Source organism: Leptonychotes weddellii, chromosome 11 (genome assembly GCF_054177405.1).
Source record: "Leptonychotes weddellii isolate Sample4059 chromosome 11, ASM5417740v2, whole genome shotgun sequence".
NCBI lineage: Eukaryota > Metazoa > Chordata > Mammalia > Carnivora > Phocidae > Leptonychotes > Leptonychotes weddellii.
In genome coordinates, this window is record NC_138379.1 from 67,905,986 (window position 1) to 67,930,924 (window position 24,939).

General features: G+C 37.1%; 1 protein-coding gene across 3 annotated transcripts in view; it reads right to left on the minus strand.

Moving 5' to 3' along the window:
- The window catches only part of LOC145716273 (rho GTPase-activating protein 42-like), a 123,659-nt gene that overhangs the window by 96,678 nt on the left and 2,042 nt on the right, over nucleotides 1-24,939 (minus strand). For all 3 annotated transcript variants that reach the window (XM_081799063.1, XM_081799064.1, XM_081799062.1), the window contains exon 2: nucleotides 4,337-4,398. In XM_081799063.1, the coding sequence (XP_081655189.1) occupies nucleotides 4,337-4,398 (62 nt within the window). The remainder of the gene's footprint in view (nucleotides 1-4,336; nucleotides 4,399-24,939) is intronic.

Here is a 24,939-nt window from a genome sequence, read left to right on the forward strand (position 1 = left end):
CTCTGAGACAAATAATGCAAGATATGTTAAGGAAAAAAAAAAGAAGAAGAAGAAGATAGCGGGAGGGGAGGAATGAAGCGGGGGAAATCGGAGGGGTGGACAAACCATGAGAGACGATGGACTCTGAAAAAGAAACTGAGGGTTCTAGAGGGGAGGGGGGTGGGAGGATGGGTTGGCCTGGTGGTGGGTATTGAGGAGGGCACGTTCTGCATGGAGCACTGGGTGTTGTGCACGAACAATGAATCATGGAACACTTCATCTAGAACTAATGATGTAATGTATGGGGATTAACATAAGAATAAAAAAAAAAAAAAGCAAGAGAAAAAAAAAAAGTTTATATGGCTCAGATGCCACTCCCTGTGCTGGGGACAGACCGAGAGTCTATAACAGGACATCTGATCTACAGCATCTCTAATCATTTAAGTGCTGCATCCTATGGGGAAAAATTCTAACATTTTGACTAAAGATGCACTTAAAAAAAAAAAAGAACCCATGTCACTGATCAGTACCAATATCCTCACTGTAAGTAATAAGCATTTTACTAAGGTCATTACAAAGGACTAGTAAATTACTTCTTGTAGTTGTATCATTAAAAGCTGTTCCTGCATAGCCACATGATGGCAGATGTCAGTCAAGCTGCAAAAAATTTATCCTGGAGGACGGTTTTTCCAGCAAGAAGTATGAGACAGGATAAACTATACCCTCAAAAGTTTCTGAAATGGGTATTTCCTATCACTGTCTCGGAGTCACTTTGTTGTTGAATTAAAACTATGCATTTTTAGTTGGCTTTAGCAGAATTTTTTAATTCAATACTTCAAGTTAGTAAGGAACTAAAAAAGAGGCCCCATTTCTTCAAAAAGCAAATCAATATTTCTTTGGGCTTTTTTTCTGCAAACAATCTTTAGGCTACCCAGATGATGTACTCATCTTACTAAGTATGGTAAATCACTGAAAACAAGAGAATTTGTTTAAACTGTTAGGTGTCTGGGGCGCCTGGGTGGCTCAGTTGGTTAAGCGACTGCCTTCGGCTCAGGTCATGATCCTGAAGTCCCGGGATCGAGTCCCGCATCGGGCTCCCTGCTCGGCGGGGAGCCTGCTTCTCCCTCTGGCCCTCCCCCCTCTCATGTGCTCTCTCTCTCTCTCATTCTGTCTCAAACAAATAAATAAAATCTTTAAAAAAAAATATTAAACTGTTAGGTGTCTTCTATCATCTTCTTGAGATTTTATTTTTGCTTAGTCGCTGTTCTAACATACTTAGATTTTGGTCAAATTCAATTAATATATAATAAATCAAGACTTATCCCTGAAGAAACATAATTATTTTTCACTACAGAACTCCTTTATACTCTTAGTACACTTAAAATATTCTACTTCCTAAATGAAGTACAAATTTTTAAAAGAGAAATTCTTCAGCACATCTTGGCAAAATCTGCTACCAGCTATACCTTTGGTTGTAGTAACATCATGTGACTGGAAGTGGTACCCCAATACTTAGACTGTATGTTTAATAATTATTTTTATATAATCTCTGTGGACATGTAATCCATTAGGCTTTTATCTATAGATTTTTCTTCATTATTTTGCATTCTTTATTTCAGATCTTCCCTGAAACAACAGCTAAAGCAATCAAAACCTGCAATATGACTCCACTCATGAATGCAGAATCTCCTCCTTGCCCCAACATGAGAAACATGGCTGAAGGCAGGAATGAAGATCTTTGAAACACTAAGTGTTAGCATTTCAATCTCTATTTCCACTGTCTATAAGACACTCTACCACATTCCCTGGCCATTTCTTCTCATTGGTCTTTGTCCTTTATTCAGTTATCATTTTGGATGACCTCAAGATTCTGTTCAGAAAACATCCAAATCTATGAGCTCAGCCTTCTTGATTCCTAAGGTCTGTCTCCCTCCTTAGCCACATCTTAATTTCATTACTATCTGGACCAGCTCCACTGCCAAATTCAGCATGTTTCCACTCCCACTCCTGATCACAACATCCTTGTCTCAGAATTTCTTTTATTGCTAGTGAACCGTCAACATAGTGCAGTAGTAATGCTTGTCCTCTCTGCTTTCTAAAGCCATCAGTCATCTCCTGCCTCAGCTATCGCTATAATCAGTCAAGACCCATTTTCATATTACACAAACCCATGTGCCTATAATCGAGCACATCCTCTGTGCCCACCACTTGAATCTGACCTCCTACCTCTTCTTACTGCTCAGTCCATGGCTCTGGGTATTGTTAGAAAAATCTATGAAGGCATGGCAATTAGTCTTTCCTTGACATTATTTATGATGTCTACCTTTAATGGCTCATTATCACTAACCCATAGGCCCTTTTCTCTTACATAACCTGCTCTTGGCTTTCTAAACTATTTCTATAAACTCCTCCTATAGCAGATGACCACTCCTCCCTGACACTATTATCCCCTGTCCAAAAAATTTACTGTCTAATGTTCTATATTTTAACTGATGCTCTTTCTTTCCTCCCAGCTCAGAGGAAGAGCCTTTCCCCTGGTGTCTACAGGTTTCCTCAATGCTGTAAGAACATTTCTTTGGTTCTTTTTACTCCTGCAAACTACAACACACTTTCCCGTATTCTTTCAATACATTTTCTAAAATTATAGACCATGATAGTTGGCTTATCATTCTCCCAAACTACTTGCACAGGATTTGAGTAACAACCTCACTCAAACTGGAACCATATATTCCCCTGGCTTCCACACCATTTACAACTCTATTTTTACATCTCCCTAATCACTTTTTCCCATTCTCATCATCAGCTCCTCTCTGGGCCGTAAGGCACCTCCTACTCACATCTCCCCATCGAACTTGGACTTCTATTGCATAGTTCATAGAACTGGAGTAAGGATTATGCATAGAGCCCTTGAAAGTGTACTATTCAGTCTTAAGACTCCAATCAAACTTACCTCCACAAAAAAGCTTTCTCTGACCTCCCCAGAAAGGGTCAGTCTCCCATAATGGCTTATATGTATCTAACACAGATTACACTGTATGGCTATTTATCTGCTACTGGGACCAGACCATGGTACCACGATGTTTCCTAAGAAAATATAGTCACCCCTGACACCCCCACCTTATCTATCTCTCACAGGGCCACCAAATTAATCTTTCCTAAATCCCATATTGATTCTCCCATTCTTTTCAGAAACTAACAATTTTGCCTTCCTGTAACACACACCAAAACTTTTTAGCCCAGCTCTTAAACCCCATATATGGCTAAAACTACCAATCTTCTAATACCATCTAAGAACCATCCATTTGTCTTATTCTAAAAATATATACAGTACTTTCTCCCACCTGGTGGCCTCTACTCAAGTTCACTTATATGACTGCTAAGTGATAGTTGTGTGATTCTTCTTTAGCTCAGGCATTTTTCCCTGAGTCAAGGCCATCCTCCTGAAACTACTCTCCTTATCCAGTTAGCAGAATGACACTACATTTAATCCACATTGAATACATAGGTGTATATATAATTCCCCAAAAGAATGGTCAAGCCAGTGATAAAGATGACATGTTAAACAAGTCTGAAACCCTCACTATAAGTGACAAATAACATCTTTATTACCATCAACATTTATGCCAGGTGCTGCTACAAATGCTTTACGATGATCCTATGGGATGTGTACTACATTTTTCCCATATACAAATGGGAAGCCAGGGTCACAGAGGCCTTCACAGATGCTTGAACAAAATGGGTACAAAATTATATTGGTAAATGAATAAATGTATTACTAATAACTATGCTCTGACACTGTCATATAAATGAATCTCTTAACCTACAATGTTTCCCCACTCTTCCCAGCCAAGCAAAATCCTCCCAGCCTTTCAGACACAACAGAAATGTCACCTTTTAAAGAAAGTCTCCTCAAAACTTGAAAGAAAGAAAGAAAGAAAGAAAAAGAAAAGAAAAGAAAAGTTAGTCTCCTGTTAACACCCTGGCAAAATTATTTGCTCCTTCTATGAATTGTCTTTAATACCTAGAATGTATCTTTATTATAACACTGAAGTTTTTTTTTGAAGTTTACTCAGTTAGAATGGGTTTACAATGACAATTCAATATTTTTAATTCTTGAAAGAACTAACTGGAAAGCAAAGTGAATATAATTTACATCTGATGAACAAATGAAATAAACAGAAATGGTATATATCTCATTGGCAATAATTGATAATCATACTCAGAAATCTTTTCTGTAACATTTAGTACATCTATCACATTATAAGGTCTGGTATAGTTAAGTCTAATTCAGAAGGTTCAGTCTTTCTTTTAATATGTCCAAACAAAGCAAACTTAAAAAAATGGGGAACAGACTTACCAGTCTCCTCCTTTCTTCTTCTACTGCAATGAGTAATCTTGCAAATTCCTTTAATGACTGAGCTATTTAGAAGATTAAAAAAAAAAAAAGCATTAACCTCTTTTCATTGCTAATATCTAATTGCACAGGAATAAACATTACAGTGAAGCTGATTATAAATGTGTATATATACTTTGGTTTTACACTTCTATAAGCATAGATCAGTATACACAGTAGGATCTCAATGACCAATAGCTATAGATAACAGATATTTGCGCACTGCAAATTAAAGTCTAGCACACACAAAGTATATTTTTTCTTCAAAGACACTAGGGAGATACAGTTTATGTATGTAATGTATAAAACTTAAATTAATAAATAAAAGTTTACTACTGAAATTGCTTCTAAACAGAATCCTACAAATAATGAATATATTAAATCTCTAAGAAGCAATAAATCCAGTACTATTTAGATGCACTTAGTATCAGCCAGTCATGCAACATCTCCCACTGACTTCTGTCTAGAAGCTCAACAGTTATAGATGCTTAAACTAGATTCTGTATTCTGTATTACTCCAATATCAAGGTAGTTTAGACTGTGAGTCATCAGTGTGGCCAGAAGGACTACCAGCATCAGCATTTGGGGAGTTTGTTAGAAATATAGATTCAGGCCTCACCCCAGAATCTGCATTTTAATAAGATCCTCAGGTGATTCATTTGCATACTGAAGTTGAGAAGCATTGATTTACTTTTTTTCTTCTTTTTTTTTTTAAGTTTTATTTAAATTCCAGTTAACATACAGTGTAATATTAGTTTCAGGTGCACAATTTATTGATTCAACACTTACATACAACACCTGGTGCTCATTACAAGTTCAGATAGCTCTCTAAAGCAGAGCTTCTCCCTAGTTAGGTGGAAGAAGGACTGCTTTACAGAGCTATCACAACTCCTATTGCTCTGGCTTGGGACAAGTATCAAATACTCAGAAACACTGGGAGAATAAACCAAAAAATAAATTGGGACTTACAATAGCGTATTCTTTAAAAATGCATAGTCCCAAATGGCAATTGTGAAACAGTAATTCATCCACGTCAATTTCTATATCTTATACTTAACATAACTAAAGTTGGAATGTTTTGATTACAAAACTAACAAAACAAATAATGCAAATGAATGCAAAAATTATTTCTATTTAAGCTTTGAACCTTCCCTTCTATGTCTTTATTCTTTTTTTTTTTTTTAAAGATTTTATTTATTAATTTGACAGAGAGATAGACAGAAGAGCACAAGCAGAGGGAGTGGCAGAGGGAGAGGGAGAAGCAGGCTCTGCACTGAGCAGGGAACCCGATGCGGGACTCGATCCCAGGACCCTGAGATCATGACCTGAGCCAAAGGCAGACGCTTAACCATCTGAGCCACCCAGGCGCCCTCTATGTCTTTATTCTTTAGGCTCCCTACCATTTCCTTCCTACCCATACTAATATTAAAAACAGTCTGTAAGAAGAAGTCTAGTAAGTCTGGCATAAAGCCTACAATAAAGGCAGGTAAGTGAGGAAAATAAATCAAGAGTCTCAGAACTTATTAAGAAAAAGAATGTTTTCCATTCAAGAATTTGAAATTACAATCTAGGTTTTTTCCCTCCACTCTTTAAAACTACTAGGCTTATGCTAACTAACCTGGTTTGAAATACTATCCCTATGATTACTTCACATTGGATTTTTTTCACAGTTGCCAAAAGAGAAATCAAAGGATTATCTGGGAGACTCAGATTAATCTGATAAACACATTAATGACCTTAGAGGAAATACAATTTTTTTTAATTTAGAAAAATGAGATTTTAATCTCTACAAAAATAACAGTATCAATGCTACAATACAACACAGTTGTGACAACAGTAAGTTGAAGAGAAAAACATTTTACAAATATACAAAAAGTTTTAACTGGAGTATATAATAGAATATTAAATTTTTATACTTTGGGTAAATAAAGCATTCCATCATCCTGGCAACTATCTTGCCACTGAAGAGCTCTATTGGTAAGCCTGAAGAAAAAAAAGTCAATAAAATCTTGGACAATGGAAGGCATTATGTTGACATGCCTACAGAGAAAGAAACCAAGAGATAAATCAGTTTGGACTACAAGAATTGGAGGCAGCAGGTACTCCTGAAGGTGAGAAAATAAGAAGTGAAAGAAAGTTGATAGTAAGTTTAAAGTCTGTATAAAAAGCACTTTAACCCCAGATTTCAAACTCAATGCCTCCCAAACTTTTTAATTTAAAACAAAACAAAACAAACAAACAAAAAACCAACTACCCTCATATGCTTCTTTTATGGGAAGCTGCTGGATAAGGCACTCTAACAAAACATGGGAATAAACCAAGAAAAGAGGATATGGGACCTAGAAGTAGGAGATCCAATATAGCATAGGAGCAAATGAAATTCTTATGTCAACAGAGAGATATTGCAGGTCAACCGCTGTGCAAAAGGTTCAAAGATCTTATCCAGACTGGAGCAACAGGTTACAGACCAGGAAATGTCTCCAGAGAATAAAAGTAGATCTGATCAATAACCTGATGTATCTGAATGTAATAAAAGGAAATTTATACTCTTTTAAAAGAAAATTCAAAGGCAATTATTAACTCCTGGGAAAACAGTTATATAAGTAGCACCATCAAAATAAATGAAATAACTCAGTTGTAGTACATACAAAGTCATCATGATATAAACGTAACAGTATAAAATGAAAAGAGGGTATCTAAGACTGGGGAAAAAGTCAAGTGTTAGCAAGATAATTATGGTCTTGAAAGAAACAGAAGAAATGGCTAAAAGTTCAAAGTGGTCTTTGTGAGTAGTTAAGTCTGCTAAGGACTTGTAAGATGAGAGGCTGCTAGTTTTTAAGCCTAATAAAAATTTTTACCTTTTTTTAAATAATGAAAAATAAAACATGCTATAAATGCTTTATTTTCCCACTAGACTTAATTTTAGGAGGCTAAATGCACATACTAATTTTCCCAAAGAATTAAGTAAATATCTAGCACATAGAAGCCTGACAAGGTTTTTTATTTTGTTTTGTTTTTGTTTTTTTGACAACAGGTATTTTTGGAATAAATGAAGACATAGCTTGATTTAGAGTGTCAGGAAAACACAACCCAGGAGGCAACCACTGTCTCATGGAGTAGTGTCCTAGAAGTAGTCCCAGGAGCATCATCCCATAACAACTTGGAAGTCCACAGGCTTCCCCAAGTAACTACTACTTCAAGAGTAAATCGTGCAGATGCCTTAAGTCAGATTTTGGTTTTAAGTGAAGAAACTCAGATTCTCATTTTGATACTGTTGTACCTCTTTGTCTAAAAATTAATGATGCTGTTTCCTGCTTAACTTGAATAGTTTTCTGGTCTGTTTCCCATATAAATACTATTTATAGACTCAGTACAATAATAGTTTATTATAATGAGAACGTCTGAGGAGAAAAATTGAACATGCAAAAGCAATTGCATGTCTGGTTCCTCACAACAAAAACTACTCTCCCTCCAGCAGTTTTCTGGGTCTGCCCCAATTTGAGAGTAAGTTTTGTTTCTTCTTTTTCTTTTGTTGATTTTTCAGGGAAATTACTTCAATTATTATCTGAATGTAATAAAAGGAAATTTATATAGTATAGTCTTCATATAGTATTTGTTCTTTATATAGTATAGTCTCAGTTCCATAAAAGTATGTTTCTTAGTCCAAATGAAGATACTCATGTTTGTCATTTGTCCTACACGGAAATGAACAGCCAGGAACATCATTTCATCAAATAGTAATAGCAACCTACTTTTTCAACCCATATCTAATGCTTTCCCCTAAGTCTTTTTATTAATAGTTCCTCTAAGTTTTGCATTAATAGCTTACAAAGCACAGGACAACACAGAAAGAAAACAGGAATTAACAATCCTATAAAGCAGGTATAAAATAATTCAAAGTATTGTATAAACTGGGTTTTAGGGCAAAGGGCAAAGGACTGATAGCCAGTGACTTCCTAGCCTGGCCTATGCTCAAAATCTAAAGGAGCCTCTGACACAGTCAGATAGATCCAAGCTGCCTAGTGTACCCCAGCAACTCCTCTGAGATGAGAAGCCAGTATTAGAATTTCTGGTGCCCAGGACCAACAAATGCCTTAAGAGAACATGAAAACTCATAGAAGAGTCTAGTCCCCACCGACCTTGGGCACAAAACATACAAAATGACTCCTCCAGCACCCATCTCAGTGATGTTGACTCCTTGAGCAATTTCTTCTAAGACTTTACTTAAGTAAAATCCAAAAATATTTTTATTACATGCAAATTCTAATACCCAAATACTTTCTTTTATAAGCAACTATATGTGATGTTCCATACCTTGTTTATCAATGTTAATATTTACATAAATAACCATTTCATTATCTGATTTTGGGGATCCAGACTAACATCAAATTTAATAGCTGCTCTTGCAATTTTAGATTCTCCCCATACATAGTTGGTATGACAGGAGCTTGATTAAGTGACAGCAATATCCCAAAAACAATATTTAATACACAGTGAGCTTTAAATAGATGTTCATTAAATGAATTAATGAGTTTAATAATACATTTCCACAATCTATTTGCTATATACAGAGAAACATACCAACTCGTATTCTAGGCTTCATAAAATTATTTTGAAAAGGATAAGCCAGATACTTTGGAAAATTATGTTAGCTATCCCCATTCTTGCCACCTGCATGAAACTTTCCTGGCTGTATTCACCAGTAATAATCTTTCCCCTTCCTGACCATCTGGATCATGAGATTACTGGAGAGCAATCAAAATCAGTTTCATATATAGACGTTAACTTTCCAACAAATTATTGAGGTTAAGAATATTGTTAAATCTTCCCTTTTCATCTGTCCAATGTGATGTTGGAAAAACACTTGGAACAATAGGAATTTATTATTCAGGTGTATTTATGACAGGTCCCAAGAGTAAAAACATTCAAAAAGACAACTGCTGAAATATATCTACACAGTGAGGAAGTCGGATCATGGCTTCTATATTTACTAATATCATAAATTCTAAAACATTCCTGAACTGTCTAAAATATCTACTTCCTAACTCAATCTTTTCAGCAGCCTTAACTTCACCAGACTATTTTTGAGTATGGAAAACCTGGTTAGTGCTTAGAAGTAAAAATGAGAAAGAATAAAGAAAATTACTCCCTGTTCATTGTTGACATGACTCCATTACTGTAAGTACTAAGCATTATACTATTAAAGGTTTCAACAATTGATCTGCTTGAGCTTTAAAGATTTCACAACTCAGAGAATTGAGAAAGCATGTCTCTCTCATATCCAACCAATATTTATATCATAATCAGATAATGATATGTTAAATATTTCTCCCAGGAGTCTTTTTCCTCAAACCTAAGTAGCATAAATACATACCCAAAGAGAACTACAGATCGCAAATTCAGTCACATATACAATTATGTCAGCAACACATTTTTTACTTATTAAGTGAGCAAATCAACTATGACATTCAGATTTGCTGTATAATAGGGGAGAACTGAGTTAGCAGTAGGATTTAGACTTGGTTAAATCTCAAGGAAAACATAAAAACCTATAGAAGTCTATAGAAGCCAGACTGAACCCATGTAATCATTTTAGAAGTCCAGATAATGTTCCAACAGTCACTCTACTATTCTATCTGGGTGGACGACGTAGGCTATCAAGGTCTTTCTTAGTATCCTTCTGGCAATGACTTTTTTCCACAGGGATAGGAGAAAAGCAGTATAATACTAAGGATATGAGGATATGAGCCAGAGCAAGTGAATTCATCAGATGCTTCTAGATCTGGCCACATTGAAAAAAATAAAAGTGGAATCAGTATACACAGCCAAGTGATACTCAGCAGTACATTATGAAGCATGCAATGATCTAACAGGGCATCACATCAGCAGTTCATGCCCGGAACTCCCACTGAGGAAGTTTTAATTATTTGAACATTTAGAAGATCAAAGATAGCACAGTAACTGAATAGCAAGCTTTGGTTCAGGAACAATTTAACTCATAAACAAAGCAAGAAGCAGGATCATTGTGGTATGCCTGAAAAAGAAAACAGACAGCGAAATACAAAAAGTGACACCAATTCTCCACACAGTATCAAGTAGATATTGTGCATCTTTTTAACAATTAACACCCCCACTTGATGGGCTGCCTACTGTAATACTGAACATTATTTGCAACCACAAACTCTTGTTATTTTTGGGGAGCCACAACATCAAATAAGATTGTTCCACTCTATTTGTGGCTTCAGGCTCCATGGATGCCTAGTTACAAAGCCAATAAATTGCTTCTTAAACCAAAAGGAAAAAAAAAAAAATCAAAGGCTACTGCTGAATGCTGATAGGTCACTGTACCCAAGTACTCAGAGGCACTCAATCTTTCTTCTAACACTTCACAGCCCCTTAGAATCCAAGGTCTCATGAAAACCTAGAAATTCTAGTTATCTTTAAGATAACTAAACCAAGTTCTCCACAACATCCTCCTGGTGGTTAATTTTTTTTTTTTAATTTCCAAACATAAATCAAAGAGACTAATATTGAAAACAAATCCCTACAAACTTGTATTTAAATTCTTCTTTCCTGACTTGTTAATTTCAGCCATTCAAAAAAAATGAATTCTTGCCATTTGCAAAGACATGTGGATGGAACTAGAGGGTATTATGCTAAGCGAAATAAGGCCATCAGAGAAAAACAATTATCATATGATTTCAGTCATATATGGAATTTAAGAAACATAACAGAGGATCATAGGGGAAGGGAGAGAAAATAAAACAAGACGAAATCAGAGAGGGAGACAAACCGTAAGAGACTCTTAATCATAGGAAACAAACTGAGGGTTGCTGGGGGGGGGGATGGGGTAACTGGGTGATGGACATTAAAGAGGGCACGTGATGTAATGAGAATTGGGTATTATAAAAGACTGATGAATCACTGAATTCTACCTCTGAAACTAATAATACACTATATGTTAATTAATTGAATTTAAAGAAAAGGAAAGAAAAAGAAAAAAAAAATTATTCTTTCATATCCTACCAGTGCATCCCTGTATAGCATTGCATGCAGGTGTGTTAGGCTTCAGCAAATATGAGATGTACCAGGTTAGAACATATTAGATATTATTTTAGTAATAAAAACGTATTTGATGTTATAGCATAGTTTGCTAATTAAGCATTAAAGAACAATAAGAAATGCATAGCCTACAAATGAAAAGTCATAAAATTAAACTTTTGTTAAGTTGCCCATGTATTCTGAATAGAGTTAAAAACTGCCACATCTCTGCTTCATCACTTGTCCATTACTATCAACTGTGCCATGTTTGTTCCACCCAGGGCAGAGATGCCAATCCTGACTACACAAGACAAAGGGACAGAATCCTCACTTTGGAATTCACAATATCCAGCCATTTCTTTCTACTTTCACTTGCTCCTATTTATCCTCTAACTATACTACCCAGACTCTCTGTTAGAGTTATGGCCAGTAATCTAGTCTCCTTTTAAATCCCCAACTCCTGTTCTTCACGCCTCCCTCCCTCCCTGGGTTCTGACATTCCATATGTCTTCAGGCACTGACTCTATGAACATGGCTTCAACATTGCCCGCCACTGCACATTTGGGCTGAGATTCAGAACTTGTGGCAAGACTGTCAATCTCTCACTCTTTTCTGGTCTAAGGTGATATTCACTCTGGTTTCTCTTATCCTCACTGGCATAATGGGACTCAAAGAAGAGTGTACCCCTTCTTTCCAGGGGTTTCACCTGTAAAAGAGAGCTACGACAACCACTGCAGATTGTTAGGATTACCTATTGCAACTGAGGAAAATTAGGACTCCAAGTTGAAAAGTCACAATGGAGGCACAGAAGTAATTCTACACTATCTAATGGCTTTTCCTCCCCAGATTGTTTCTGAATGGAGATAGGGCCTTGTAGTAATAAGTGCTTTGAAACTGCTGAACTACAAAGTAGTTTGAGAGTTCTAGTATACTCATGTGCATACATGCAGGGCATATATGTTATATAATATTAAGGTCAAATTTTGCCAAATGAATACATACAAATATAGAAAGACAGCCTTTCACTTTCACACAATTTCAAAACTTCATTCTAGCTGGTTTCTTTGAAGATTTCACACCATCTCGTTACTTCCAATGAATTTCTTCTGAATCAAAAATCTTTCACTCTTGGGAATATATGTTAATATAATAAGTATTATTGTGCATAACACAGTCTCCAAGTCACATATTTTTGTTTTCTTTTGAAGCATACATTTTAGAAAACCTGTGCTATTCTGATGTTGTCTTGTTTTGTTGGTTTTTATTTATTTGAGAGAGAGCCTGCGTGAGCTAAGGGAGCGGGAGGGGGAGAGGTAGAGAGTCTCCAGCAGACTCCCTGCTAAGTGTGGAGCTGGACGAGGGGCTTGATCTCATGATCCTGAGATTGTGACCTGAGCTGAAATCAAGAATTGGACACTTAACTGACTGAGCCACCCAGGCACCCCCCTCTTTTTCTTAAAGATCTAATGTTGCCTTGTTTTATTTTAGTTTTATTTTAGTGTCATTTGACCTGTTTCCCAAAGCCAAAACAACCTCCAATCCAGAAATGTAGACCCCCCGTATGTAGATCACTCAGACTTTGGAGCACCTCTACCAAGAGGCAGAGATGTCACACATACTATCTCATTTAATTCACATAATGGTATGAGGTGATGAGAAAAAGAGTATCAATCACCTGGAGTAACCTTCCCCATGATCTCAAAGCTAGTTAAGTGGAGAAGCAGGTATTTAATTTTGATTGTTTCATTCCAAAGTCTCTTCTATTCCATCAAACCACTATTGCCAAAGGAGGGGGAGAGAGCAGGAAGGAGGGAGAGAGGGAAGGTAATGCCAGCTTACTACCCTGCTACATTACAGCGAAGAACAGGCTTATCATCTTTAAAAGCAAACAGTCCCAGAGCTGTTTGTGCTCAAGGGGTAATCAGGCCCCAAACATCCTGCCTTAAAGGAAACAATCAGTAATTTGTTGCTGACAGCCGCTTACACCAAACCCGCCAATCCTTCCCACCTCCCAGCACTCCTTCACATTCCACAAAGGCACCCCATTCATACTCCTCCTCTGCACCCAATCCTCCTGCCACCACCCTACTGGACCTTCAACATCCGCTTCCTTGTCCAACATCCAGCTTCTCTTTTCCACAACCTCTTGACCTCCAGTGACCTTCTCTCTGCAGTAATTCACACACCCACAAGGACACTAAGAGTTCAAGCTATCTAACCCCTTTGCTTTTGGTTTCTGGCAATTCCTTTATTCAACTCTAGTTTACTCCTAATCCTATTTCCCACAGTGGCTATCTAAAAAGAATTTTCTTTCTCAAGAACCCAGCCCCAGCTTCCCCTCACTCACTGGTACCAGATGGCCTAGCCTCCTGCTTCTCAGAGAAGTTCAAGACCCTCTGATTAACACTGTATTTATTCATTCTCTTCAACTTGCCTGCCTCAGAAAAGGGGCCCTCTTTTTCCCAAAAGCTAACAACTCCCCATGAAGCTTCTAACCTTCCCCTTCCCCATCTCTAGCTACATTTCTGTCCTTTCCATCATCACTCTTCTCTCCACACAGCTACTTCTCCTCCTCCCAAGTCTAAGAAGTTACTCCCATGTACTCCTATCCTTGTAAAGGAGGAACAGCAGGGAGATATGAGGGGTTGGGGGAGGAAGAGATTTATTTGACACTTGCACCAGCGCTGCACACGCTCTTTAATCCTCAGTACCCCACAAGGTGGTCACAAGTAAAACACCGAAATCTCTCACCATTCTGTTCTTCAAATAATGAAACTGAAATACAGAGGTTAAATAATATCCAAGATCATAGAGCTAAGGACTTGCAGAGTGAAACTTTGAACCCCCACGAATCACATGAAATGTATCTACTTTTCCCATTACTTTAGGCATGGTCCTACACCCCCAAGCTCATGAAACTGAGCAAATCCAGTTACCTCCCAAGAATTTCTACTAGAGAGTCTTGTCTGCATCTCAAAACTTATGTGTCAAAAGTTGACTCATAATTTCACTCTACACTCAGGTACTGCCACATATAAACACATAAATGGGCCCAAAGCACCATTCTGCTAGTAACTCAAGTGATGAATTAACTTCAGTCCTCCCTTCCATACATCCAGCCACCAAATACTGCTGATCTCTCTCCTCTACCCTTCCTCTTCCATTCCCATAGAAAGATACCACTTCATCTCTGCTGCTTAATGGTTCCATTGGGAAAATGCTGGGCATCAGAGATCTGGTGATCCATAAAGCACAAACTCTGAAATAGACTTTTTCCCTGTTTCAGTACCTTCTCCAGTTGAGCCCCCCTCAGTATTAACACAAGTCTATTGTTGAGAGCGGTGGTTTTCCACAGGCTAGTATCAGACACCAAGAACCTCCATAAAATTAAAGGCACCTAAGGTTTCATCCCAGGAGATTCCACCTTCATTCAGGCCTGGGGTAGAGCCCAGGAACCAAATTTTTAAGGCTTCCCATAGCTGATGCTGATAACAGGCAGTCTGGCAGCTACTGGCTTTAGCGGAAGGCGGGCAGGGGAAGAATGCATGCTTTGCATGAGGAATTAAGAGTTAAAACTATATTTAAATAGAAAACAATATACATTTTAATAAGATTTGTAAAAATTATCTCTATTTCCTCCTTGAAGCTTATCGGTATTTTCAATGGCAGCAGTACTCTTGGCCCTCGTGGTTATGGAGGAAATAAGACATTACCTTTGAGTCCCAAGAATAAAGCATGACCTGAAAGCTCTTCTCTCCATAGCACTTTGAATCATGACTCAGCAACCATTCTGAATTCTATCTATGTCAGAGAAATCACTCAGAATTAGCCTTCTTGTCCAGCCACATATTCCTAGACTAGTACATAAGGCAAACCTTTTTTTTAGGCCTATTATCCAACTCTTTTCTTGCTTTCTAACTTCTCCCTCTATACTCTGTTTCTTCCCCTCAACCACCAAACCTCTCTTTAGTGTTCACATGTTTGTCCTTGCCATTTGCCAATGAGCTTTCCAATAATCTCTGGGTGTCCATGTCCTGCCTCCTAACTCACTTATTTCAAACACAGTTTTTAGAACTATTGCCTTTCTGGTCCAAACATTTTACATCAAAACTGAAACTGTACTTTTATTTTTTCATTCACATTTAGAAATGTTCTCTCTTGGTCCATAAAAGATTTGCTGAGGAAGGCAATCTTTGACTTACTCTGGCAAATACTTCCATGCTATAATTCATCACATACACAGATGCCAGAATAAACCTCCTAAAGGGTAACTTCAATCAAAGCCTTATGTGTCTCTTGAGAACATGCAAATGAAACTTTAGACTATATGGCAAAGCCCTCTAAGATATTCTCTGGCTTTCAATCCTTGTACTACGGTTAAAAGGACGTTACCCCTTCGTTTTCTTCAAGACTGAATATATCAAGACAATGAACATTTACGTACACAGACTAAATACACCCAAGCAAGGAAAGAAGTCCAATGGTCTAGCACAAAAGGATGTACTGGAGAAATGCTTTTACATTCTAAATTCTTCAGAAAAAAATCAAGTGCTTACAGCTAGCATGGCTCAGAAGTATTTACTTTATGACTTTTGTACCAAGGTTTCAAATCTAGAAATGGGTCAGTGTTTTCATGGTCATGTGAATTTTGATTGATTACACAGGGAAAGGAAAATAAAACAGATTCATTTTATAAGCAGTTTGCAGTGATACCACTATCTTAAAATTAGCTCTCTCTGCTTTAAAATTACTTAAGAAAATTTTTAGATAATATCCTTTTTTTTATCTCTATGGCACTTATCAGTCTAACTTCATATACAATGAACTTAATTATACATCTCATCACCTAACTCCTCTGACAAATCCCCATGAGGGTGGGGATTATTTTTCTGTTTTGCACAATGATGTGTCTTTAGCACTCAAACAGTGTCTGACAAATCATATGTGCTTGATAAGGCTTTATTTTATTTTTTATTTTTTAAAGATTTATTTATTTGAGAGAGCGAGAATGAGAGAGAGAGAGTACATGAGAGGGGGGAGGGTCAGAGGGAGAAGCAGGCTCCTCGCTGAGCAGGGAGCCTGATGCGGGACTCGATCCCAGGACTCCGGGATCATGACCTGAGCCGAAGGCAGTCGCTTAACCAACTGAGCCACCCAGGTGCCCCGATAAGGCTTTATTGAATGAATGAATCAGTGAATGAACCAATGAATGAACCAATGAACGAACGAACAACTAAACTCAAGAGTAAAACTTCCTGACCTAGGAGCCAGGCAATCAAGGTTCTAATACTGGTGTGACTTTAGCAAATCATTTCCCTGTGTCTAAAGCAAAATGATAGGAGTTAGCTCCCATGTTCTCCAAGGTCTCTTTCTACTCTAACATATTAAACTTGGGATTCTAAGAAACCAAGCCAACATTTCTAAGTCAGACGTAACACTTTCTGATAATTTAAACAAACAAAAACAATAGCCAGTACAATTCCCCACCTTCCCACCTCCACACATACATGAAGAAGGTATGAGAATCACCCTAGTACTAAAGAAATGCAGCTTCTGGACAGAAAGACATAAAGCAACTGAGATAAAATGTTATCTTCAAAAGCTGTTTTCAAAGCAGACTATATTCAACATGAGCAGATAAACTCCAGTAAGTAAACTAGGAAATTACTAACAAAACTATAAACTATGCACCTAATACCCACACAGGACACCACTTACCTTTATGGTACCTGATGTTTACCAACAGGCAATAAAACATATTTCTGTTATTATGCAAAAAATTATGAAAAAAATTCATCATGGGTATGTTATGATTCAGGCTTGCAATTACAAGCAAACCATATGACTCCAATTTTACTAAGACCATTCTATTCATACAGAAAATAAAAGAGATGTACTCTAAGTGTGGTTCTGTGGGTCAATGCAAATGTAATAAAAAAAATAGGTATCATATCCATAAGTTACATTATTAAAGTCAGGCTACCCATGACCCGTTTTCTCCTGGGCACAAGCCCCGAGATATGGCTTTTTAAAAACATTTTTTAAAAAGCTCATCTGGGGCAGCCTTCTTAAATTTTCCATAAGGCAGTCAAATTAACCTTTTTAAAATGTAAATATAACATCACTTCTCTGATTAACACCCTGCAATGCTTTTCATTACCTTTAGGTTAAAATTCCATATCCCTAACAGGGCTTAGTAAGTCTTATCTACCTGCCCACAACCTTCACACATGCCATTTTCCTCCTGGGTATCTCCTTTGCTCTCAAGGTCTTTATTCACCCCTTCTTTGGATCTGAAATCTGCTCCCTACTCCCCCTTCGCCTACCATTTCTCCATGACGAATTTAAACATCACTTCCTCAGAGTGGCCTTCCTCCATCTTCCCACCCACCCAATTGGACCTGGTCTATCTTGAGTATGTATGATCTCTTAGCATAATATACTTTACTTTTATAGCATTCAACACAATTATAGCTTAACTGTGGTTGGTTATTTAATGTTGGTCACCCAATGATAATATAAATTACTTAAGCCACTGAAAGCACCTTAGACCTAGTTGGCACTTGGGTACTCAGATAATAAATGAGTTTTACTGGTAGGAAATACAGGCATAGGCAGGTTAAAAATAGTGGAAGAAAGGTACAAAAGCAAGTTCCTGACTCTAATCTCTGGTCCTTTTACTTATTAAAGTAACCAGGTTAGGCCCAATGGAGTCACTCATGCTAAACCCCCCAAACCTTAAGTTTCTATCCTTGCTCTCCCAGAACAAGGCCTAAGTCAACCAAACACTGCTTGCTTGCTCAGCACAAGTTACCTAACCCAATTCCAAAACTTCCCTTGGCTCCATATAAGGAAAGTAACCCTGCTTTAGCCAATCACCAAACTCCCAGTATAATTTCCTTGTTCTTGTTCACTTTGGTCTAAAAATCTCTTGCCTCCTACAGCTCTTCAGAACTCCTTTCTACTGCTAGATTGGGTGCTGCCTGATTTGTGGATTGCTTAATAAAGCCAATAAAATCTTTAAAATTTACTCAGTAAATTTTATTCAACACAATTTGGACTATCGCTCTTATAGAAGACCAAAAACACCCTGTTAGTTGTCAACTAGTCATGGCGCCTCACTGCATCTCACTTTATTCAGTAGATGCTCGAGTCAGGTGTCTCAACTTTTCCACCTCTATGCATAAACACAAAAGCGCCGGGACTACTGACTTCAGGGATACCAAAATACTGTAGAATAGGCATATTCACAAATACAGAATTTGTGAATAATGAGGCTAAACTACATATTCCTGCATCCCAAATTACATAGGGCTACAGCATTTATTTCACTGTCTAGCCATTTTGTTGAGATTTAAGCTATCCTAAGTAACTAACCATAGATAAAAGTTTTTTCCCTCTCTATCCACTCACCTTGAAATCAGCCTTCTTTAAGTTATGTTGTCCTAAAAGGAGTGTATTGTTGCCATCTTAGCCTCTAAGTCAGTGTACTCCAAGAGGGCAAGAGCTAGTAGCTAGCTTCACCACCAGGTTCCCAGGGATTGGCACAGTGTAACCTAACAGTCAACAAACAATAATGAAACTAAAGAATACAAAAATCTTTAGCTCTGGTTTGAAATATTTAGAAATACTAAGAAATTTGTTCTAAATGATTCTCAAGTACATGCAAAAGTTAGGTGTGTGTATGTGCATGCATAAAATTTAGTTTATTATACTGAAAAGAATTATACTAGACATATCCAAATATATATATATTTTATTTAATATATGACTCTGAAATTCTATTTATGTACCTTACAATGATTCGTTTCTATAACTAGGTCTTGCAGGGGGACTATTCATGTAACAAATATTTACTAAGCCTCTGCTACAAATAAAGCATTTAATTACTAGTACTATACAGGAATAGAAATATGAGTAAAACTTTCTAACCTCCAAAAGCATACAATTTGCTGGAGTTGATAATAAAGTTCTCTATGTAACATACTAAACTACTTTTTATTAAGCAGATCACTAAAGAAAGAAAAGGGGTTTCAGGGGATTAATATAGATCAGTAAGTTAAGACAAAATTTTTTTTTTCTTTGAGACATGTGACTTGTGACATAAGCTTCAGGTTGCTTTTCAGAGCCTGAAACTTAAAAATCTAAGCCTTTTGGGATACCTGGGTAGCTCAGTCGGTTAAGAGTCTGCCTTCAGCTCAGGTCATGATCTCAGGGTCCTGGGGTAGAGTCCCGCAGCAGGCTCCTTGCATCAGGCTCCTTGCTCAGCAGGGAGCCTGCTTCTCCCTCTGCCTGCTGACCCCCCACCCCCATGCTTGTGCGTGCTCTCTCTCTCTCTCTCCCTCTCTCTCTCTCAAAAATAAATAAATAAAATAAAAAAATAAAAATAAATAAAAATAAAAATCTAAGCCTTTCAATTTCAAATGAAATCAAATTACATACTTTAAAACACAGAGCTAATATGATAAAAACCTCTCTCAAGTGGGATTTTTTTTTTTTTTTAAAGACAGGAACTCCACCTGAAATATGCAACTTTCCCAGCTGTTTCAATCCTTAATTGTGGGTGGTTTCTGTGTGGGTGCAAAAATAGGGTGGTTAAAAAAAAAATGGAGAACAATAATTCAATTGTCCAACTGAGAGCCATTAAAAAGTAAAATATGCTTCCTCTACAGAGTTCAAAAGAAAATGTTATTTGTATAAACAATTTAGGCATTTGGAAATGTTCCACTTTAATAGAGGACTTCCTGATTTATATAACCACATTTAAGTGGGTTATAATGAGGGTTTATAATAAGTGATAGGTTCTCTTTTGATTCAGCAAATGAGAAGGTAATTGTTTCCTAGAATTTAGTAAAAATCACAGGTCTCTTTTTGAAGAGTTCAGTTGTGGTTGGTAATGATATTGTCTCTGGTTTGGAAATTTTTTCCTAAACAATGCTCAAGAAGAGTTTCATGGCCACACTCCACCTTCAAATATTAGTAATAATCTGTATGAATGAGTATTTAAAGTTCATCACCACATTCTGAAGAAAATCTTTCTAGAAGCATTTCATAATTTAATACTTTAAAAGTTGAATTTTATTAGTTTAAGTTGGTTCTTTTTTTAGCTAAAATCATTTATGATCATTTAAATGCATTTCCTGGTTTATAAACACAACAGTTATTATTTTTAACCTGAAACACAGGTTATTACCTCAGAGTGTTTTTATACTACATAGAAATCCCTGTGAAACACACAAAGCAAACCATGTGCCATGCCTTCAGACTACATTCTTATTTATCACTTGCAAAACTGGATCACATAGTACCTTTCCACTGGACCTAACAGATGCATTCTCAAAGTGGATGGATTTATTTGGCAAATGATGTATGCATTTTCCCCATAGTACTTTCTCTAACAAGGAAAACGAAAGAAATTTTCCAACCTCTCCTTTGAAGAATTTCTTCTACTTCCCACTCTCTGAAGAGGCATCAGTGATCACTCTCAGGCTCCTATCTATATACCAAGGTGACTCAGGCTCACAGGTAAGTCACTTTACCACCATGTCATACTTCTGAGAGGTAATCAAACAACAAATATTTGCACCCGGGCAAAGCACTGCTGGCTAGGAAGACACAATAAAGGTCCCGTGACTTGAAAAGTCATTATTTTAAATTTGTGTCCTGTAGTCTCACCTTTTGACATGTTCTCCTAAAGAAGGTACAGGAAAGAATCAAAAACATAGAGTATACTACAGACAACAGAGTACACAAAACTTGGTTCAGTGTGAGTTACCATCCATCAATCTGTACACATATAATTTGTATGTAGATTTCCATATAAAAGGTTTTTTTTTAAGATGTAACACATCTTTATTCTAAGAACTATTAAGCACTAACCATTGTTATTGCTATATCTGCATATCTGCATTCAAAACAGTAAATACATGAGCTATGTCAGAAATATCTGAGCAATTATTATGAATATATTTTGATCTGAATTACCTAATGGATGACCTCATTTCTGGACTCAGAGCTGGGAGCCATAACCTTAGTTGACAAGCGGTTCTGTGTTGTCTGTCTCCAACACAGGAATTTTCTGTTTAGGTGTGTCTAAGGGAATGAAGTCCCCACCTAAAATATTTACTAGCAAACTGACTCTCCTTCTTGGTAAATGTTTAATCTCTTGAGAGCAAGGTTCATGTTGTCCAAGACTTTCCTGAGAGTTACCACAGGCCATCATACAATACTGCTAACCAAGCTGTTTATGCACAACTGCAACTGGACTTTCCAATGGTTTCCAAGATTACATAGAATGAACAAGATCTGCCTCATATTAGTGACTAACATTTTTATTGGCACTAACTCAGCCTAGTAATGTCTGATTTTTAATCTAGACTTTTAAGACTCTGGTTAAAAGTGATTTCAAATTATAGGCACCAAATGCAGGAATAAGACAAAGTTGCATGCCCCAACCTTGGTATGGACATAAACTCTGAAGTGATCCACTGAGATTTACAGTCTTTTATTATCCTATACTCAGGTGCTAAATTAACCTAGCAAAACAACCTGTCTCATAGGTAGATTCACAGTAGGAACTGTGAGCTTCTATTGTTGGAATGAGCCAGTGTAAACAGTGTTTTCAAAAGGAGACTAATCTATTTTCTGTAGAGATCGCCTTTTATTTCCTACTAGTAAGGTTTTAAGGCTAGGCACATGACTTGGGAAGTTATCCTTCCCACCCATGTACATGCACCAGAACTGATGCACATGGGCATTGTTTTTTCGCATTTACATACATATTACTTACTGTGTAAATATAGTTAAATGATGGTACATTTTGTATCTGGTCTACCCATATAATTATTTTTTTTTAAGATTTTATTTATTTTTTGACAGAGAGAGACAGCGAGAGAGGGAACACAAGCAGGGGAGTGGGAGAGGGAGAAGCAGGCTTCCCGCTGAGCAAGGAGCCCGACGTGGGGCTCGATCCCAGGACCCTGGGATCATGACCTGAGCCGAAGGCAGACGCTTAACGACTGAGCCACCCAGGCGCCCCTACCCATATAATTATTTAAGGAGGATTGAATCTTATACCAGTTTGTAATCACTCTGTACCCTCCCTCACCAATTTCTAAGCCCCTACTGTCCAGCTACTAAACTCCGACTTATTCCTAACTCAAAGTCTTTACTCAGTTCAAAAACTAAACAAGTATAGAAAGTGGGCAATTAGAGCAGCTGTGAAAAGTTAAGTTGGATGCATTCAATAGGCTGCTTCCCACTGGGCTAGCTCTGCAATAGGCAGAGAAAAGGGAGCTAGCAAAAGCTCACATGCAGTTCATTTATCCCTGGAAAAGGGAGGAGTAATGACTTCTTGCTTCTTTTGAATGGAAAGGAGGATGCTAAAGGGAGAGCATGTATCCCTGTCCTGCTTGGGACTTCAATTCTGGAAACAACTGACCTGTTCTCTAAGCCGGAGAAATTCCACACCGAGTCGCAGACAACTAACTACATTTTGCTTCCTTCCAAGCCAGCAATGTTTGACTAGCACTAAAAAACAAACCCACCACCCACCCACCAGTGCACAAGGCCAAAAGGGTGGGAACAGATGAAGAGTGGGACTGGCTTATAGGCCAGACACAGGCCTACTCACCTATAAAACTCCTGGAACAGCTTCCACAAGTTAGGTAATTATACTGATATGAAAACAGAACCTTCTTTTCCTTACATTGCTCAAAATCTATTTTTCACACTATTCCACTGTAAACACATTGAAAGCAGACATCTTAGTCATCTTCCTACCACCTTCCCACCCATTCCCACCACAACTCACATACAAAAAGACTGCAAACGTCTTGATTATACAAGTTATTTTTCATTGACATTGCTTGATTATAAAAGATGAGTTTTTGTAAGTCATCATTTTTAATGGTTCCATTTTTGGTAAGTCACAAAACTACTCTAGCTGAGAGTGCTGTGGCTAATACTCAAAGCTAAAGTCACAGCTTTCCCTACTTCATTCCCCTTTGGTTAAATCAGAGGAATAAAGAGGCTGAAACTGGGGCTTCAAGAAGATATTTTAAACAAAGTTGAAACTATGTATTTCCCACGTAGAATTAAAACTGATGACAAAAATAAACAAGAAAACTTGATGGAGGTAGGAAAGTTCCTCACACAGCATCCACTCCAGAGTACCCAGCAGTCTGAGGGATACGTTCCTAGGTCACTGTCCTTGAAACAACAGCCTGCCATATCCTCGTAATTCTTCCATGTTAGAAATGGTTATTTAAGCCTCCTCCTCTTTATTATATAGTTATGTTTAAATGTTTAGAATGCATTTGAGGGCTCAGTATAAGGATAAAAAGTGTTGGACAGTGAGGATATAGGAACATACCTATATTTTTACATCTTTTTTTTTTCCAGAAATAATTTTTTACACTACTTTTTGCTCTAAGTTAGGTTTTCCTAATAAAGTTTTAATGTCTGAATCAGATTCCCCATAATAGGAGCTACATAAGTCTCCTGATTTAAAAGCATCAAGAAGCATTATATCTATCCTTACATAGCATTCATCTTCTGCTCCCCAACCTTTGATCTAACTCCTCGAAGCCCTCAAAACACTAGAATTTAATCCAGTATTCATTGCCTACAATAAACCTTCACCTACTGATCAATTCACACCTTTCAAATCTAATCTGCAAGAGACACAACATCCATTTAGCCAAAGTGGAAAGTGACAAGCAGACCAGTGTTGAAGATCAAATTCACCACAACCTGGGGAAATCACCTAACATCTACCTGAAGAGCTGCAGAGCATATATTTAAAAACCCTACCTCTGCAGTTACATTTGACTTTAAGAAGGTATTTTAAGTAAGAATTTTAAAGGAAATTAAGAGAAATATGTAGAAATATGTTTACTGTACTTTTTAACAAGATCAACTAGAATCAACCTGAATGTTCTATAGATTTTATTTCTTAAATAAAGATTTTATTTCTTTATTTCTTCTTTCTACATGGCTCAGTACTTTTCACTAGAGCACTGAGGGAGGAGGAGTCATTTATGATTTGTTTATTTCTTTGTTTCTGTATCTGAACCTGATGAAATATTTTAAGTCATGAAATTATTAAAAATCATAATATCTATGAAAACCCAGAGTATTTGCCATAATCCTCCTTAAAAGAAAACAAATTATATGTATATATTTTTATTAAGTATACATACACATATATATACAAATTATATATATATATAATTCTATTAGAAAAATATACAGATAAGTGAAAAAATTAAAATTTATAAGGAGAGTTATATCATTTATTCAACAATTTAACTGAGGGTGTACCATGAATCAGGCTCTAGGTCAGGTGCTAAAGCTAAAGTGGTTTTAAAAAAGAAAAGACAGGGGTTGTCTGCAATAGCCAAACTGTGGAAAGAGCCGAGATGCCCTTCAACAGATGAATGGATAAAGAAGATGTGGTCCATATATACAATGGAATCTTACTCCGCCAGCAGAAAGGATGAATACCCAACTTTTACATCAACATG